The 20,824-nt window shown below is 37.6% G+C and overlaps 1 protein-coding gene across 1 annotated transcript; it reads left to right on the top strand.

The window, feature by feature from the left end:
* Nucleotides 1–4,191: 4,191 nt before the first annotated feature.
* On the top strand, nt 4,192–20,419 carry LOC113055053 (puromycin-sensitive aminopeptidase-like). The gene is made up of 23 exons (XM_026220999.1): nt 4,192–4,507; nt 7,036–7,120; nt 7,268–7,345; nt 7,554–7,675; nt 9,198–9,305; nt 9,713–9,913; nt 10,648–10,744; nt 10,830–10,863; nt 11,104–11,218; nt 11,327–11,491; nt 11,679–11,783; nt 11,981–12,041; nt 12,911–13,020; nt 13,314–13,377; nt 13,488–13,627; nt 13,768–13,902; nt 14,142–14,361; nt 15,207–15,349; nt 15,945–16,001; nt 16,090–16,197; nt 16,460–16,615; nt 16,738–16,785; nt 19,181–20,419. The coding sequence occupies exons 1-23, from the start codon at nt 4,232–4,234 to the stop codon at nt 19,325–19,327; spliced, it is 2,775 nt and encodes a 924-aa protein (XP_026076784.1). The 5' UTR covers nt 4,192–4,231; the 3' UTR covers nt 19,328–20,419.
* Nucleotides 20,420–20,824: the final 405 nt, after the last annotated feature.

The raw sequence follows: 20,824 nt of genomic DNA, 5'->3' as shown, positions 1-20,824 counted from the left end.
TCAATATACATGTTGCCCCTTGGTAATATTATTAGAAAATACGGGATTAGTTTCCACTGTTATGCTGATGATACTCAACTATATCAACGAGACCAGATTAAACTTCTAAATTATCTAAGTTAACAGAGAGTGTTAAAAATGTAAAAGATTGGATGACCAATAATTTTCTCCTATTAAATTCGGATAAAACAGAGATATGACTTATTGGACCAAAAAAGAGTACACAGAATCTAGTAGACTACAATTTGCAACTAAACGGATGTACTGTTACTTCCTCTACAGTCAAAAATCTGGGTGTTATATTAGACAGCAACTTTTGAAAACGATATTTCCCATGTTACAAAAAAAGAGCATTTTTCCATCTCAGAAACGTTGACAAGCTACGAAATATGTTTTTATAAGCTTTTATTTCTTCTAGGAATAAAAACAGCAAAGTTTGCCAAAATAAAATGAATGAGCTTAATGTGTGTACATTTGATAAATATGCATGCATATGATAAATAAAACAGGTAATAAACCGGCTAAAAATCCAAAGTTATCACAAATGATTAATGTGAGATGGACTAAATGATATTCAGATGTGATGAAGTAAAGGATTGAATGTTTTAAATTAAAAAGTGAAAAACTCGATTTCTGCTAATTTGTTTGGAGATGTTTAAACTGTAATTAGTTCTCTGCTCCACGGCTAATGTCAGTCTATTGTTCTGCTGTGCTGTACTCGAGGTGTCAGTGATCTCTAGATTGAGTATCAGCGCTGATGCTGCAGCTCTCGTCGGGTGCAGTGGCGCGCGCCTGTAATCCAAGCTGCTGGGAGACTGAGGCTGGCGGATCGCTTGAGTTCAGGGGTTCTGGGCTGCAGTGGACTATGTTGATCAGGTGTCCACACTAAGTTCGGTATCGATATGATGCTCCTGGGGGAGCTCGGGACCACCAGGTCGTCTAAGGAGGGGTGAACCGGCCCAGGTCGGAGACGGAGCAGGTCAAAGCCCCCGTGTCGATCAGTAGTGGGATCGCTCCTGTGAATAGACACTGCAGTGCAGCCTGAGCGATACAGCGAGACCCAGACTTTTGCGTGTGGACTAACAGAAAAAATATATATTAATTATATTATTAAGAATTCAATGATAATAAAACCGTTTCACTCTTCCGTCAACTCCAGATAAAGACATTGTCTCACTTTCAAATTTGTAAACTTTTTAAATTTGATATCTTTTCAGCAATGCCATTTTTGACAAATGACTGGTACTATAGCGCCTCTCTCTGGCAGATATGTGATATTCTGTTACTATTCAGCGTCTGCCAAAATGAGTTCAATCTGACTTTTCTTAAGAACCGGGCTCTAAAGCAGGGGTTTTCAACCCCCTTCAACGCGAGCATCAGTTAATTCACAGACGTTCCCATGAGAACATATGAACATGAGTTAGCAAATCTTAAATCATCCTTATTACGTACCATTTGAAAAAGTATTTCCGTGTTTTCATTATTACACGGTAGAGGGCGCTAGTACACATCTTCTGCACAGAATTTCCAAGTGAAAAAAATAACAACATACTAACACGTTATCTAACATGATCATCTGACATGAAACAGCATTAAACTGTAATATTATGGAATGAAATGTTTTTGATGAAACTTACTCACATTAAAGTGTTTTAAAAAATGCAGGAAGCTAGAATAAAATGTTTTTGTTTACAAGCAGATACCCTGTTCTTTCTTTTGATGTTTTGTATTTTCATATATTCATAAAACAAAATATATACAAATTAAAACCTAAATAGGGACATAGTAGTACACATAAAGTATGATGTAAAGTTCACTTAAAGAAAACTCATAAGTATACTTGCAGTATAAAACTACTAAACTAGTAGTTTACTGAGACTATACTTCATAGTGTACAACGTATTTAATTTTTAAAGTAAACTGTCAGTATACATATAAGCTCACTAAGTATTGCAGTACAAACTACAAACATAGTTGTTTACTCAAAGTTTGCAACTGTTATACTTAAAGTATACTTAAAAGTATACTTTTATATACTAGAAATTGGGCCAATTTAGTCCCAAGGAGTATTGAAACAGTACACTTACAAGTATACTACTAGAACACTGATATTTGTATACTTGCTACATGAAGTATACTTAAATATATACTAGTAATTTACTTAAGTATAATAAAATAAACTAGAAGTATACTACTCTTTGGTAAAGGTAGTCCCTGGTTGGGGCAGGGTTGGTTCGAGTATCAGTGCTTATTGACAGTGTAAAAGATGGTTTATGGTTGGCTGTGTCGGAAATCCAACCACGGATTGGCATGTTGTTATCTCGGAAACATGCTCAGACATCACACTGAATCAGTTAAACTGGATATTTATTCATGTTTCAGTATAATTACACATGCTATATCATGCCTTTTTAGGTAGGTTTCAGCCCCCCTGTCACCTTAGCCCCCCAAAACTATCAGGCCAGTGCTGCTTCCACAAGAAAGTTTTACATTTATCAATTTGCATTCATTCGTACGATGAGATTGGCAGCATACAAATGTTTCATGAATTACACATGAACTCTGTCGTACGTTGATTTGCACACGGATCTGCACTCGTTTCTATGTTAAATGGATAAATGAGGCCCACTGACATCAAACTTTGTGTGTGCTATTGTCTACTCTGACAGAACACACCACATCGGTTTGACAACAGTGCCACCTATTTATCAAATGTGATAAGCCATTAAATCATATTACTAGTTGTATTAATGATTTCTCAGCCCATTTTGACTAATCATTATAAATTGGCTTCAATTACTAATTTCTTTAGTTGGTCTGATGCTTGCTTCTGTATTGCTTGGCCCCGTAATTGCTGCTTGCAGCTTTATTAATAATTGTTTTTAACATTTTAAATGCCCCTTGGCTGGGCAGGCCCAGTATCTGCACAATCATCCCTGATTATTATCTGTTATGTCAGAAAACACGGGCTCACAAAATAAAAAGTAGTTCTCAGATCTGTTTCAGTTATATCATCCTAAAGATAACCTATAGATAGCATACTAGTAAAAAGAGGCATCTTCACATTTATATTAATGCAAATTGTGCATAGTATTTCAGACTAAATGATAGACTACTTTTAGAATTGTGGACATTGAACGACGTGGTCTTTTTGAGCTGATGTAGTATGTTAAAGATGTATCTTTCTCATTTTTTTCATTAAAACTTTCAAAAGCTTGAGTAAATAAAATTCAGTGTAATATTTTATGATATTCTAAAAAAGAAAAAAACTTAAAACATTGGCCATGGTGCGCCCTCTTTAGATTGAGCATATAGTGCATATGTTAGCTGAAGCTTTTTCTGTTCTGTCGCTGTCTCTCCGAGAGAAGTTTAATTCAGTTCGAAGATTCGATTCCTTTGAACAGTTCGCTTTAGAGAATCCGTTCGAAAGTGGATAAAGCTAAATTTGCGTCATGACGTGGCATAATTACATGCTTGTGTCTAAACAATAAAACTAAACAAATAAATAAATGTAATTAATTAATTAATTAAATTAAGAAGTTGTAATAAAATGTTTATTATTTATTAAAACATGTAATAATATATTTTATTAATGTAATATTTGATCTAGCATAATATTTTTATTTCTGCTGTTTTACTATAAAAACAAATCCTGCTTTTTTGCTGCATTAGTCAAAACCTCAATTTCTGAATTTTCACAACTTGGGAATTTCACTGAAGGGCGAAAGACTTCCCCTCACAGCCTTTGCACTCGGTTAGAAAACTGTTTGGTTTGAAAGTAACTTCTGTGTGAACTGTTAAAACGTTTATGCCATTGAAAATAGACCTTTTCACCTACATTTTAAACATTTATGCATTTACCAGAAGCTTTTATCCAAAGCGACTTCCAGTGCATTTAGGCCATCATTTTTAACCTAAAATGTGTTCCCTGGGAATCTTTTACTGTCTATGAATCAAACCCACAACCTTTTGCGCTGCTAACGATGCTCTACCACTGATCCACAGGAACACTTTTTGTAATTAAAATTACATTTTTTAAATTTACATTTACATTTTAGGTCACTCATCGAAAAATCAGTGAACCGATTCAGTCCGATTCGTGAACGACTCTTTCAATTCACCTCCGTTCAGCCAGTTCAACCGATTCACTGAAAAGCTCCGACTAGAGATTTCGGACACCGCTAACTGAAAAGGGGGCGGGGCTCAACGAGGAACATCTCCAACGGCTTGCATGTTGTTTTTCATGAGTTGTCGTGTGTCTCTGTCAGTCATACGGCTAGCCCTACCCCGCAATCCGACTCTAGTAGCGAAGCCCGTGTCTCTTCGAGCAAGCAGAGTCCTAGTCCGTTTTAATTCGCTCTCCAGCGTATCGACATTATTCAGCATGCCCGAGCGGAGGCCCTTCGTGCGGTTGCCCACTGACGTCTACCCCGTCAACTACGGGCTGCGCCTCAAGCCCGACCTCATCGACTTCACCTTCGAGGGCAAACTGGAGGCAGCCGTGGAGGTAATGTGAGCCCCATGCCATTCAGCCCTTCTGTCCCCTCTGCTTAGGGCCCCAGGGTCATGCCACGTTCAGGTTAACCCTGGTTTTTCACTTTGTATTTGTATAACTGCTGATACTGTTGTCGCTGCTAATCTAACAAGCTAAGTTAACAATACCTGCTAGTGAAGCAGACAGAGGTTTTACACACCACGTATTTCACATTTACGCGTTCCAGACTGTTAGAATTTGGTTATTTAAGGTTAAATACTTAAACCTGCTGTCCTCTGAGGTCTGCCTCTCGAAATAAAGAGAAGCAAGCAGTTAGTTGCCCCGCAAGCTAACGCGCTAACTGGCTCCACACCGCTAACCAAGTTAGCCTGCAGGACTGCTGTCATAAAGCACGCAAATACAAACATAATATGTCGTAATTTAACCGCCTTCCAGGTTATAGTTTTCAGGTAACGTTAACGTTCTCGAGTCGGCGAATCAGTCCTGTTACAAGCTCCTGAGTCACTCTGAGCCCATCTGACAGTTTACATGATACTTTATAGCTTACCGTAATCACAGTGCAGCGCCCGAGGTTACAGTAAAATAATGCACTAACATATAAAACCTCTAAAGTATGGGGTTAACTATTAGTTTTGTACGTATTTCATGCTGATTAAATGCAACATGTATATATCTGTATCTACCTATCATATATATATATATATATATATATATATATATATATATATATATATATATATATATATATGTATGTATGTATATGTAATATCAGTACAATCGCAGTATTTACTACTGGATAAATTACTGTGGTTGATGCTGTAAACAGAAGACCGTTGAGGTCAGTGCGGGCCAGATGTGACGAAATATGGGTCCGGTCTGCATAAGATTGTTTGTGGAGCCTTTTTATAGACCAACAGCTTTACATGTTAAGTCATGTTGTACCCCAGTTTAATGAAAGTCGCCTTGCTGTTGAAGTTGTCATGATGCCAAGATTTATTAGAGCATGAGATAAACTACATCCCTCACAATGCGCATCATGACCGTCATTGGCTTACATTTATGAACCCCATTAAAATGTACTGCTTAGGGGCGGCCTGTTGTCACAGAGCCAGGGAGTGTACTCACTGCATCCAAGTCACATCCAGCTTCAAAAAGCCACATGTGCTCTCTAAAGCTTCATCTTGGCAGAATCACACCTCTAAACACAATCTGCATCATTATTTGGGATCTAATTCACTGAAAACGAAGTGTGTTAATAGTTCAATTGAGGAATAATTAAAACAGTGCTGATTCTGGAATGTATTTGTGAAAACTAGCTTAAGGACATGAGGAGAGGAGAGCCTGAAAGCTATTGATCGTCCCGGGAAAGTTTCACTTCAGCATTATGCAACAAATGCAGTCTTAAACAGCCTATTGCAACATGAGAGGCCATGCAAACTGGTGTTCTTTTTATTCATAATCTGATTAAATATGCACACGTCAGAATTTCATAGCAGCAGCGGCGGCAGCAGCAGGAGATGGCCCTTGAGCCTCAGCAAAGCCGCGAGGATTCAGGCGGTTCTTTTTCCATGTGTGTCGTATCTGCTCGTACTCCTGGAGATCTCCTACAACAAAACAGGAAAAGGGAAATCTTATGTACTGTGATATGAGCGAAGATAAAAAAAAAAAAGGCTAAATGGTAGTGATCCCAACACACAGGGTTCTTTCACTACCATTCAAAACTTTGAAGATTTTTGTAGTGTTTTTACAAGAAGTGATCTCACAAAGGCTTACTGAGAGACAAAGTCTGCATTTATATGAGCAAATATACCATAAAATGTTACATTTGAGAAATAGTCACATTTTAAATTAGCTGTTTCTCGTGTTCCAATCCTGTGGCTCAGTGGTAGAGCACAGCTTTAGCAGCGCAAAAGGTTGTGGGTTCAATTCCCAGGTAACAAACTTACTGGTAAAATAAATGTATAGCCTGAATGCACTGTAAGTCGCTTTGGATAAAAGCGCTTACTACATGCGTAAATGTATAGCTGAATTTCCAGCATTATTTTTCCAGTCTTCAATGTGACATGAATCATCCTTCAGAAGTCAGTCTGATATGCTGATTTCTTCTGTCATCTTTCAATGTTAAAAACAGGATTCTTTAGTGAATAGAAAGTTCAAATGAATAGCATTTATTTAAATATGGCGACATCTGTAACATTGTAAATGCTCCTAAATATCACTTTTCTTCAGTTTAATGCGTCCTTGCTTAATAAAATTTCTCTTTTTGTGTCGGAGAACGAGGCTTTTTCAGTGTTTACTAAACCAGGAAGAATTTCCCTGCATCGATTGGCTCTGCTGTGTGTAGGTGACGTGAGCTTGTTCCACTTTTATTGCTGTTATCTGATACAGTATGAAACAAAGGAAGGTTTCCAATGCTTGCTAAAGGCAATGGAGTGTTGCTAGAAAAGAAACCACACACCGAACACTGAGAGCTGGGGATCATGAAACAACCGGAGCCATTTGAATGTTAAAACTGAAGCCTGTGTCGTTGTTCTCGACAGGTTACACAAGGGACAAACCAGATTGTGATGAACTGTGCTGATATAGACATAATTACTGCTTCTTTTGTGCCTGAAGGGGGGGAAGGTGAGTGCCAAACTCTGAAAACCACCCGTAATCCACATTCAGTCGATGTATTTGCTTGCTGATTGCTGGTTCGACCTGCATTAAATGCTTTACAGTCTGGTTTATTTCTAGGATTAACTGTGCTCATTTTTCTCCCCGTCCATTTAGAAATTAACGCGACGGGGTTTAACTATCAGAACGAGGATGAGAAGGTGACCCTATGTTTCCCCAGCATTCTGCAAAAAGGTAAAGACCTCCTAAAGCTGTCCTAGACGGAGCCTGCTGCGGTCATGTCAACAATCTCTGTGTAATTAGTTGCTATAGAGGGTTTATTGTCTCATTGAGGTGGCTTGAACAGCTTCCTGTTAAAAGATGAATGGGCCTTCCTTTCTCTGTCCTTCTGTTTTATGTTCCTTTTTTTTTTTTTTTTTATCATGGGCGACTTGTTTTTCAGGGTCGGGATCATTGAAAATAGACTTTGTTGGAGAGCTGAACGACAAAATGAAAGGCTTTTACAGGAGTAAATACACGACTCCTTCGGGAGAGAACCGCTATGCTGCCGTCACACAGTTTGAGGTAAACTCATATCAGAGGACGCCGTTCATTCATTTGTTTGCTCGTTGGCTTTCTCTGCCACTGTTTGCTTTAGCCCTGTCATTTGTCATGCCCCCCCCTCTCATTCCTTTGAGATCTTGACCGTTTCTCTCGACAAAGACGATTTCACATTCACATAATCATTCAGCGTACGCTTTCATTCTTGGAAATGAGGTAAAGCAAGCAATTTATTCTACTGGAGCTCATAATGGAGACATGCAGAAGTAAAATTGTAGACAAATTAAACCTGTTACATAATGTGTTGCTTGGCCTTTGATATCAGCTATGATGCCTACAATACAAATCCATTAATCCAAGTCATTTAGATACACTCCAGTTTTTTATTTTTGTACTTGATAGATTTTAATTTGGAAGGGGTAATTAACTGAAGGTTTAGCCTCTTAACTTGAGCTGAAAGTTAACTTAAAGATGAAGGTAACTTAATCAGGGCTCAATGATAAGGATGTTCCCGCTGGCTCGGGGCCAGCGTGAGAAGGTTGATGGAAAAGTAATTGGTTCTTTCAGTTTAGTGCTGAGTTTCCTCTAAAAAATGTACATGCATTGATCTTGTACGTCCATTTTATGCCTTGTCGAGCCTAAATGTTTGGTTTTCAGTGATGTAACCATACATTTTGCTGATTTATTTGTCTGCAAGGTAATGTTATCTAGCTGACTAACAGAAATGGCAGCTTTTTATAATCAGTCTTGTTATTTGTTTTATTTAATCACCTATTGCAAATTTTCTAAAAAAGGACCAAAAAATTATAACCAAAACATTTATATTATAGCAGTAATATATAATAATAATGATAATAATAATAATAATAACAATGATACATGTGTATATATAATAATTGCAAAAATAAAAATACATTTAAAAAGTAATAAAATAACATGTTTTGTCACTGGGTCAGTAAAAATGTTAGCAGGGCAATGTTTTTTCTATTGTTTTCAAGAAAAACCTTACCAAAATGTTTTGTGAAACTTACAAAAATGTAATGAATAAAAACAACAACAACTTTGTTATGAATAAAAATGAACACTGAGCCAAGTGAAAACGTTGGCAGGGCAGTGTTTTGGATTTCGGCCTAATGTTTACTAGCAAAAATGTGTGGGCTTTTTTTTGTGGAGTTTTATAACAGCTGTATATTTTCCAGCTTGTTGCATTTTCTTTTCTTTTTTTTCTTTAAAAGAACTGCCAACCGAAATGGTTTGTGAATTTAATGAAGAATGAAACAAAAATAAGAAATAAAAACACTGCATAAAAATAGACCAAATTCTTTTGTCACTGAGCCAGTGAAAATGTTGGCAGGGCAAGGGAAAATCCAAACGGTTGACCTGACTGGGCCATAATAAAAAAGAAAGAAAGAAAGGATCAGAATAGAGTGTTTTTGTGCATCTGTGTGTTTTGATGCTATGCAAATATCCCTGCACGTGTTTAAATCACTGCACCCCATGCTAACCCGGAGTCGTCTCTTCCCATCTCGCTGTCTCTCACCTCCAGGCCACGGACGCACGTCGAGCTTTCCCTTGCTGGGACGAACCCGCTATCAAAGCCACTTTTGACATCACCCTTATCATCCCAAAGGACAGAATAGCCTTGTCAAATATGGTACGTCTCAATTTTCTTTTTTTTAAACGCTTGCCTCTGGAAACAAACGTCCTTAAATGAGTTGATTCTCATTACTGTCAGACGTGTGCATTATCTAACACAGGCCCAGAGGCGTTGTGCCTCCCCAAGCTGATGTATATTCTCTGAGTCATGAAGTTTTGACATGGGATGTTCACCAATCACATTCCTTCTCTCTTTTGAAAATGAATTGTGTACCATTGTATTGATTTAATAACCTCTACTACTGGTTTTGAGCATTCTTTTGGAAGTGATTTGTTTTTGTGGTTTCATCGATTTACATGTAAAGTGTCCAACCACAGTTTATTTACATGTCATTCAACCTGCCCCTTCCACACTGTGGCCAAAAAAAGCTGAAAAATGAACCTGACTTTCCTTTTTCTGTGCAGAATGTCATTGATCGAAAGCCATATCCAGAGGATCAGAGTCTGGTGGAGGTGAAGTTTGCCACTACACCCATCATGTCCACCTATCTGGTGGCGTTTGTCATTGGCGAGTATGACTTTGTGGAGAGTCAGTCATCAGACGGTGTGACGGTCCGAGTGTACACACCTGTCGGAAAGGCAGAGCAAGGGAAATTTGCACTGGAGGTATGAGAACTGCTCTCTCAGTTTGTGACTGTTTGCATGTTTTGGCATTTCAAATGTCAATTGGTTTAGATCTTTGTAGTCCAAACGCCAAAACCACATCAAAGCTGATTTCTTTTACAAAATTTATATTTGTAAAATGTATTTTTTTTTTATGTTTTATTTCAAGACATCTGATTTGGAAATATACACTATCGTTCAAAAGTTTGTGGTCGGTACAATATTTTATTTATTCTTTTTTTGTTGTTGTTGTTGAAAAAATGAACGTAAAAAGTTTAATATTGTTCAAATGATGTTGTTTTATACTTTCTATTCTTCAGAAAATCCTGGAAAAATTTATTGTGTTTCAAAAAAATATTAACATTGATTATAGAAAACAGTTATTTTAAAATGTAATATTTCCCAGTGTTTTACTGTATTTTTAAATCAACCTTGATGAGTAGAACAGACTTCACTGATCCCAGACTTTTGAACTCTATATATTTAAAAAATTATTTATTATTTTTTGTAATATTATTAACAATATGATGTTTATACCATAAGCTGACTAACTATACATTATATATATATATATATATATATATATATATATATATATATATATATATATATATATATATATATATATATTAATAATATATATATTAATAATATATATTTTTTTTTTACTTAATGTTAATAACACTTTTTTTGGGAAAGTATTCACTTGTGAATTTATTTTTATTTATTTTTTTCAGGTTGCCACAAAGACCCTTCCGTTCTATAAAGATTATTTCAGTGTTCCTTATCCATTGCCTAAAATTGATCTAATTGCTATTGCCGATTTTGCTGCTGGTTAGTATCATTTTCTTGAAATATCAAATGGCTCATAGACCTGGTTATATTCAGTTTTAACCTTTGGTACTCTTGTGTCCCATAGGTGCCATGGAAAACTGGGGCCTTGTTACTTACAGGTGACTTTTGTATTAAATGATTTAATAGCAAACTTGAGAGTTCACAAATCAACATGGAAACGCAGAACCATCTGATTTTTGAAAGCAGCCATTCAGCAGAAGCTCATTTAATATTTGATCTGTCTTGGTAGCATGTTAATCCCCAGCCGTATCTGAACAATATGAACCACATTTTGTTCTGCACTCTGTTCTTATGCAGTTTTAATGGGCTTTTTTAATGTTGTGTTCATCCCCTCACAGGGAGACGGCCCTGCTGATTGACCCAAAGAACTCGTGTGCGTCGTCCCGCCAGTGGGTCGCTCTGGTGGTCGGCCACGAGCTGGCACATCAGTGGTTTGGGAACCTGGTGACCATGGTGAGTGTCCAAATGTTCTGTGTGGAAAGTACGCCACATATAGTTTTTGTAGGTCACAGTGATATTTGAATGTCATTCAGGGTGCTGAGAAAATGTCTGTTGCTGCAGGAATGGTGGACTCATTTGTGGCTTAACGAAGGTTTCGCGTCCTGGATCGAGTATCTTTGTGTGGACCACTGTTTCCCTGAATACGACATCTGGACCCAGTTTGTATCTGCGGACTACACTAGAGCTCTGGACCTGGATGCGTTAGATAACAGCCACCCTATCGAGGTCTGCACCAGATGAGTGCATCTCTCTCATTACCAAGAGAGCAAGAAGTTTTGATGTGCACTTTTTTTGTCAGTCTGTTTGTTCACCCAGCCTCATCACTTACAGCATTAAAATTGCAGACCCAGATTTAGCCTGATGAAATATTGACCGGAGTCATGTTTCAGAGCTCGTGTGTTTTAAATCGCAGGTTGATGTCGGACACCCTTCAGAAGTGGATGAAATATTCGATGCCATATCCTACAGCAAAGGGGCCTCTGTCATCCGCATGCTGCATAACTACATCGGCGATGAGGTGAGGGGTCGCGTTCAGCCGGCTGCAGAGAGACATTCACAGTGTAAATCTGTCAGACAGGAGCTTGCTCATCTGTCTGTTCAGCAAGAGTCTGTGAGGAATCTGATAAGACGACCAGCCCTTCTTAATACTGACTTATAGATTCATTTACAGTTCTGGTTTTGAATCATTTCTGATTAAAATTATCTTTCTTTTAGGATTTTAGAAAGGGAATGAATGCTTACCTTTTGAAATTTCAGCACAAAAATGCATCTACCGGTAAGTCAACATGACAATCTTTGTGTAGATTAAGCCTTGACCCTCTAATAATTTTCATCTTGGTGATTAAACAGCCTAATGTCCTTGTAAACCCAATATTTTTATATTAGTGTTTAGGCTTATTATGATTATACACATCACTGCCTCTTCACAATTATTTGTTTACAGTTTTTACATATCTTATAGTTTCTATTTTAAATTAAATAACAAACAAGTCTGAGTTGTTTGATGTAATACATATACCCAAGTCACCATCCTACATTTTTTTTTCCAACGATCTGTTACACTCAGATGTGCATTAGAAAACATAGGTCACCACTTTCATTTCATCGCAACATTAGATCTGAATAAAATAGATTTTGAAGTCCGTGTGTTATAGGCTTAGACTTTATTTGACATGAAGAAAACTCTATTAAGTTGCTCAGATCAGTTTAAACATCTTCATCTGCATTTCATATTAGTTTGTTTTTTGCAACCTAAATCATTTTAATACATTGTTAGAAATTATACTTATAATACTTTATAATTGAGAACACATCCTGGATCTCAGCACAATTGTAAAAAAAAAAAAAAAACCTATATATATATATATATATATATATATATACATAAAACCATAAATTTTCACTTGTGTATGTAGGAAAATGTCTCTGTGAGGAAATGATTCCACATACAGCGACAGTCTGATCCAAACAACAAGGATTACAGCTGTAGTAATCACATAGTGTGTTACATTGTAATTCTGACACGACATAGTGTGTGGCTGGAGTGTTGTGGGTGTGTGTGTGATCATGCATCAGTGTTATTGTGCTTTGTTAATTGTTGTGTAGTCAGAAATTACAGGTGTCGTCTCTCTTTCTCTATCACAGAGGACCTTTGGGAGTGTTTGGAGCAAGCAAGTGGGAAGCCTATTGCTGCAGTGATGAGTTCCTGGACCAAACAAATGGGCTTCCCGATTATAGTAGTGGTTCAAGAGCAGGTAACATTTACAAACCCATTCTCATAAACATCATGGTTTGATTTTGTGTTTTGTTTTGATCCGACCCGGCACTGTGGGATTGTGTGTGTGTGTGTGTGTGTGTGTGTTTTTTCTGGATGTTTTTTTCCCCTAAAGTTTCAAATATAATTGAAATACCCCTCTGGGTATTGAGAAGTCTAACTGAGATGGACTCTGAGCTTCTCAGGGATCGTCTGGTAATAACAACTGTTGTCTTGGCAGTACCAGATTTAATCAGAGCTGAAATATGTATATATTTATTTTTTCTCCTCCAGCATGGCAGTGACCGCGTGCTGAAAATCTCTCAGAAGAAGTTCTGTGCCAGTGGACCACGTAATGGTACATGCAAATAAAGAGCAGTTAAACTAATGGATCTGCTGACTTTAACCATTTATTTATTAGTCTTTTTCTGACTCCGTTATACCCTAATATCTGTTTTTATGTGCTAGATGAGAACTGCCCTAATTGGATGGTTCCCATCAGCATCTGCACCAGTGAGGACCCGAGCTGCACCAAGATGAAGGTTCTGCTGGACCAGCCCGAAACCACAGTTAACATCACCAACATCGCACCTGACCAATGGATCAAGGTCAGATTGCTGTGTTTTATGCATTTCACGTAAAAGGCGATTTATAATGTAAATAACAATGAAGCTTGAAATGACATGCAGACATTGATGATCGGTCTTCTGTGCACGTATAAAAATGTGCATCTTCTTCCATGTTGCAGATTAATCCCGGTACCGTGGGATTCTACAGGATCCAGTACAGCTCAGCCATGCTGGAAAGTTTGCTGCCTGGTATCAGAGACCTCACTCTGCTGCCTGTGGACCGCCTGGGTCTGCAAAATGACCTCTTCTCTCTGGTGAGACGCTACACATGCGTCTGAATCATTGATTTGCCAGTCAGAGTAGAGGCTCAGATCTCCACCTGGAGTCAAGTCTCAAGGATTGATGGTTAAGACTTGTGGAAGTCATGTTTAGTGTTGCTGAAATGTTTCTTGAGAAAAGCAATTTCAACAGTATCAGTATTGGTTTCTGTTTGTCCTCCCATCCGTCCGGTTTTGACAGTGTTGTGCTGTGTCTCTGTCTGTAATGCCCTCAGGCTCGAGCAGGTATGATCAGTACTGTGGAGGTGTTGAAGGTGATGGAAGCCTTTGTGAATGAGCCGAACTACACGGTGTGGAGTGACCTGAGCTGTAATCTGGGTGTTCTGTCCTCTCTGCTCTCACACACCGACTTCCACGAGGACATCCAGGAGTTCATCCGAGATCTCTTCACCCCTATCGGCATGAAGCTGGGCTGGGACAGCAAAAGCGGAGAGGGTGAGTGCCAGAACTCACAGTTCATGAAGGCATATGAACATTCTGCCGTAAAGAGTCACCCTCATGTCATTCCAAACCTCTTTGACTTTCTTTTAATGTGTGGAACATATGTTATTTTAAAGAGGCTATTGACTTCCACTGTATTGACTTTTTGAGTGAACTATTCCTTTAAAGGTTTCATACTCTGCACTTTTGTGGCATGTTTTCCACTTATACTAAAACAGATTTGACCAGTTTCTTGCCCTTTTCTATTTAAACAGGCTGTTTTTATATGTTCCCTATGTAAATGAGCTCGGTTATGAGTGCAATGAGTGACAGAGCTCCTGTCAAGTTATTAAAAGTTGAAAGGGTGTTGGTTATGTAAATGTGATGTCATAACCATGGCGATTTCACAAGCCAAATATTAATATATTTTAATAATCTGCTTTTAATATATGGTTGGGATTACCAAAATACAAGGTTTTTTTTTTTACTAGAAAACAGGAACAGTGATATTGCACTGTGCATTTTTTAAATACCAATTTTGATACTAACTTCAAAATAAATATGTTATTGATTCGTATAAATATTCATATACATATTAATAAATAAATGTAAATAATAACCATGAATAAATCTATTTTACATTTAAAAATCACCTGTAGCATGCAAGCATTTTTTATTTAAATATATAATATATAAATATAACTATTTAAAATAGGCATCAAAATTGCATGTATTAAAAGATGTGAGGATGTAATGTTAAAGATAAGCACTACAGATCCTGAGAGGCATTGACACATATCTTATATTGTATAATATCATTGTAATCCGTGGTTGCTCTTCTCCCCATGTCTCTCGTTCAGGACATTTGGACGCCCTGCTGCGGGGTCTGGTGCTGGGGAAGCTGGGTAAAGCGGGGCACAAGGCCACTCTGGAAGAGGCCCGGCGGAGATTCAAAGAACATGTGGAGGGTAAACAGATCCTGCCCGCAGACCTCAGGAGTCCAGTGAGTCGTCTCGCATTTCTGTTTATAATACGGACACTTTTGCATCAGTGTGCCAGTGATGCACCAACATTTGGACAACTGACGTTTTGGTGATTAAAAAATACCAAGCGTTTTTCAGAGGGTGCGTGTTGGCCGTCTTAGTGTTTATTTTGCGCTACACATGGATAAACTACAACAGGTGTACATGTCAGCTGTGAGGACGCTAGTGCTGGAATAACAGTATCTAGATCCTATCAAACCGTCCTAAATGTTTTGTGGTTTGCTTTCAGCTGACAATGTTTGATTTGGTGCATCGCCAGGACATGTGGTTATACTTATTTTAAGGTGTGCTTATTACAGTGTAATTATGCATTGAAGTACTGAATACTATTACTTAACTACATGTACTTACTATATGGTTAGGGTTAGAATAAGGGTTACTAGCATGTAATTATGCATAGATAATTGTTATTATAGCAGTAAGTGCATATAACATTAAATAAAGTGTAACTGGACATGTTTTTCAGCTGATTTTGTAAATGTTGTTCCTGGAGTTTTTATTAGTATTGGCTCGACATGTCCCTGTTAAACATAGGTGTTTCTGCATTTCCTCTAGGTGTACCTAACAGTTCTGAAGCACGGAGACAGCACAACGCTCGACACCATGCTCAAGGTGATAGTTAGCACGTGTCTGAACATCACACAGCGACAGCCTTGAAGGTGCAGATGAATAAAATGCATCTCTCGTGTTCTGTGTTCAGCTTCATAAGCAGGCAGACATGCAGGAGGAGAAGAACCGCATCGAGAGAGTGCTGGGAGCCATTCCCGCCCCTGACCTCATCCAGAGAGTGCTTAACTTTGCCCTGTCGGTACGAAAGCACACCCACACACTTACTGTAGAAAAGAGGTCAGACTGTGGGAACTTTTAAAGCACCAGAAACACACTTGTTTAAAGCTGCAAAGCATCAGTTTGCCTCGGGAGATCGATAAAGCACCATTTTCATCTCTCTCAGCATTCTCACTAGAAACCTTATCTGACACTCATTCTCTGAGCTCTAATCTGAGTCTGTGGGAATTAAAAGTCTCCAGAAGTGTGAACAGTGACGCTGAGTGTGGCTGTGGTATTTTTAGGAGGAGGTTCGTCCCCAGGACACGGTGTCTGTAATCGGGGGCGTAGCTGGAAGCAGCAAACAGGGGCGCAAAGCTGCATGGAAATTTGTTAAGGACAACTGGGAAGAACTTCATAACCGTTACCAGGGCGGCTTCCTCATATCAAGACTCATCAAGGTGAAAGAAGTACAGTACACAATTAAGATGGGAAATACAGTAGCAGACCGAGTTTATTGATTGTGAATCATGAATATATGTATACAGTTTTGATGTGTGTTCATTTTGTTTCTTCACTGCAGCTGACAGCAGATGGGTTTGCAATAGATAAAATGGCTGCTGAAGTTAAGGTGAGCATTGTCACTTACAAAATCATTTTAGACAGACAAGTGAATATAATGTACATTTTCTAGTTATTTTTTGCTCTAAAATATAATGTAGACTGGATAGCGCACTTGGGGAGAATAGAAATTGCTTGCAAAACCATAAGGTTATAAGCAAATAGTTTATTTGTATTGGATTTGTGTGTGTGTGTGTGTGTGTGTGTGTGTGTGTGTGTGTGTGTGTGTGAATAAGTGGAACCAGTTAACAAATAAATAGTCATTAAAATTCATTAGGAAATCATTCTAAATTATTTTATTTTTGGGAGGCTAATTAATATACATTTCCATTCAAAAGTTGGGGTTTTAAAATAAATTACTGAGCAAAGATACATTAAATTGATCAAAGTGAACATAAATACATTTCTAATGTTAAAGACATGGTTCACCTTTAGTTGCTGGTCCCCATTGATTTTCATACTATGGAAAACTATGGAAGTCAATGGGGACCAGTTTATGGCAGAGGATTAGGACCAAGCAATAATAAAAAAATAAAACCATCTCGAAAGTCATTAAATTTTGAGAAAAAGTCGTTCAGTTTGAGAAAAAAGTCGAGAAAAATGTTGAGATTAAACTCATTAAATTTAGAGAATAAAGTTGTTATGTTTATGTTATGCAAGACGCAAGTGTTTATTCTCAACTTTTTTTCTCCCAATTCAATAACTTTTCTCGTAATTTATTCTGAGGTCAGGGGCGTTAATTAATCTCGTTGGATGCGTTGGATTAATTAACGTCTTCGGTGGGGTGGGTTGGAGTATAATGCGTTGGGGAGTAGCGACTGATACGATCGACTGGGTTCATCTTTTTCCAAACTCGCTTTTTTTTCATCAAATATTACATCGGAAAATTTTTAATCAATTTCTTATCTTGTTTTTGAATAATAATGTATTATTTAGGTAGGTTTAGTGTTAATACAGTAAATCCATTGTAAATATAAATTTGTGGATTGAGAAGTATTCTAACTGCATCTGACGCGTCAATGTTGTTGAGAATGGCACAGAGGTTTCATCTGGTTGTCACTCACGTTTTACTGATACATCTGGGCTAAAATTTAGTGGTATCACCTTGTGTTAACTTTGTGAAACATGTGGTGGGCCAAATATAATAGCCTACAATTCAATAGACAAGCTGCTGGCCATATTTTGCCTGCGGCTAGACTTAGGACACCCGTCAGTTGCTATTTACAGTGGAAAAAGTTATATGTACTATTTACACTAAGTGACAACGGCAGCATTTTAGATGTGTGCTATTTACACTAAGTGAAAATAGCCATTGTATTTACGTTATGTTAAAGTAGCAGATCTTTGCAATAGGCTAAGTGTAAATAAATAGTAGCTAATTAGATGCTTTTTATACTTCTAGTGGCAGATACAATTTGCACCTCAGTATTGTTGTAAATTAACAGGATGCAATAATAACATTGATTTATAATAATGATTTTATTGAAATTATTAAATAGATGCTGCTATATTAGGACAACAAAGCCCTCCCTAAAGCCTACCCCTTATTAATACATTACTATTAAACACTTGTTAAGCAACGGATTTCCACTTTTCTTATGTGATATTTGATGAGAAAAGGACGAAGAGTGAGTTTTGCAAAAGTAAAATACACTACTCCCCAGTAAATTACTGTCTAACCTCCGACGCTGAATAACACTGTCCAACGAGATGAAATTAACATGAAATCAGTGTTTATTCTCAGATTATTTTTGTTCTATTTCAAATCATTGCTGTTCTTTTGAACTTTCTATCCATCAAAGTATATCTCAAATTTTTTCTTGAAATTCAGCGAGTTTAATCGCAACATTTTATTTTGACTTTTTTTCTCGAAATTTTTTCTTGTAATTTAATGAGTTTAACCCTAACATTTTACTTAGACTTTTTTTTTCTCAACTATAAATAGTTTTCCTCAAAATTTAAAGACTTTAATTTTGAGATGGTTGTTGGTCTTCCGTACCAGCTACTCAAGGTGAACTATCAGATTAAAAAGCTTTGGTTCTATTTCAAATAATTGCTGTTCTTTTGAACTTTCTATTCATCAAATAATCTGCAGAATCATGAAAATTTATTGCTATATTTACATTTTTTATTATATTCAAGTAAAAATTGTAATTTCAAGTATGTCATTTTGAATGATATTAATATTTCACAATATCACAGTTTTCACAGGATTTTTTGAAAATATAATGCAAGCAAACATTTCAAACAAAACCTGAAATAGGTTTGTTTGGTTTTAAATGATAAAAACAATAGATATCATGATCAATGTACAGTGATCCAGATGAACTGAGTTTGAAGAGAGACTGATAACCAGCACATGTTGCAGTTCTTAACGAGAATGTTGGTGGTTTTTCTGTTTTCAGAGTTTCTTTGAAAGTCATCACGCTCCAGCGGCCGAGCGCACGGTACAGCAGTGCTGCGAGAACATTCTCCTGAACGCTGCCTGGCTCAAGAGAGACGAAGAAAACATCCACCAGTACCTGCTGCAGCGGAAAGCACCCCCCGTCTGACCTCTGAACTCTGACCCCTCCCTGACCTGCTCCCTCACTCCAAAATGAGCATCATCTTCAGCAAAAACCGAAACGATTACAAAACTGCAACTCCATCTTAAAATTACCCAAGAGTCAGTACAGAGAAGTGAGACTAGGAAACTGTGAGACTGTGATTCCCCTAGTACCCCATTCTGCAAGTGCACTCGAGCAGAGCTGTGACTGAAACACATGTTATTTTATGAGCTGGTAATGCATGTACACACATGGTTTCTCCTCTCTTACAGTCTCCTACAGTGGAATTATTACACAATCATCTCACTTTCCTTACATTCACAGATAGAAAAAAAAAAACAAGCATGATGTTGAATATCCTTCCGTTTTAAATTTAAGTTTTCTTTTGTTCTGTACAAATGACGATCTCCACCTCTTTTATTAGTATTTGGCTGTATATGCATTTTACCCATAATCCTCTGTGGCGTGACTGGGCAGAATGGGGTTTAAAGGTTGGGATGCACTACTGACTGAACAGACTCTGAATCCCATCGTTAGTGACGGTTAGGACTGAAGACGCATAAGCATGGTACTGTGTGTATATTGTAAACTGCGAGCATTAGTTCCGAGACCTTCAGTTAATCTGAAATGTGATTATATATACACAAGCGTATTATCTCTGATCTTTGCCCTTGTCTCCTGTACGTCACTGTCACCTTTTCTGCGGCACTTCCAGTGGTTTATACCTCCAGAACCTGCAAAAGAAATGAACCCGATGGCTGTTCAAGAAACATTTCATAAGATGTATTAAATGATTAACTAATGTTGTTAAAATCAAAAATAGCAATCTAGACTAGTTTGCCCCCCCCCCCAAAAAAAAATCATGATTCAACCTGGTTTCAAACTCAGAGGCCTTAAATTGGGGAATGATTATTCGCTGACAAGCCGAGACGCAATGGGCGTAATCATTGTTGAACATCAAACCAGGAGAATTGAATATCAGATATGCGCCCAACGCAGGGTTCGTGATCATCAAATTCTGTCTAAATCTGTCCCTGAAATGTGCTTTTGTTTTAAAATACGATTGATGTTCATTAAAGAAGATGAGAAAAAGAGAAACATTGGGCACAACTGCATTGTGGGAAGGCTTTGTTGGGTTGGTACATGTACGGTATGATTCCTCAAGCTCTTATATTTCATATTTGTGTGCATTTTTTAAACTATATACAGATGAGCATGTAACCCCATGAGGTTCACACTGTTCTGATAAGTGTTTCAAAGACACATAACTTACGAATATACATGCAAATAATGATTTAAATCATGTGCAGCGGGAGGAAAGACGAGGACTTTGGTTTTATCAGAATCACAGGTGCTCCGTTTTGGGACACTGAAGCACAGATGTAACGATGAAAGTTTTCTTGTGTGTGCACAGATTTTCTGTCGGGAGCTTGTGTTCACTGCAACATGCGGCCTGCCTTGGGTTTGCATGAGTGAATTTGAACGGCAGACTTCAAACAGCAA

Source organism: Carassius auratus, chromosome 36 (genome assembly GCF_003368295.1).
Source record: "Carassius auratus strain Wakin chromosome 36, ASM336829v1, whole genome shotgun sequence".
Taxonomy (NCBI): Eukaryota; Metazoa; Chordata; class Actinopteri; order Cypriniformes; family Cyprinidae; genus Carassius; species Carassius auratus.
The sequence above is the reverse complement of the archived record's forward strand: the minus strand, read 5'-3'. Positions and strand labels throughout refer to the sequence as shown.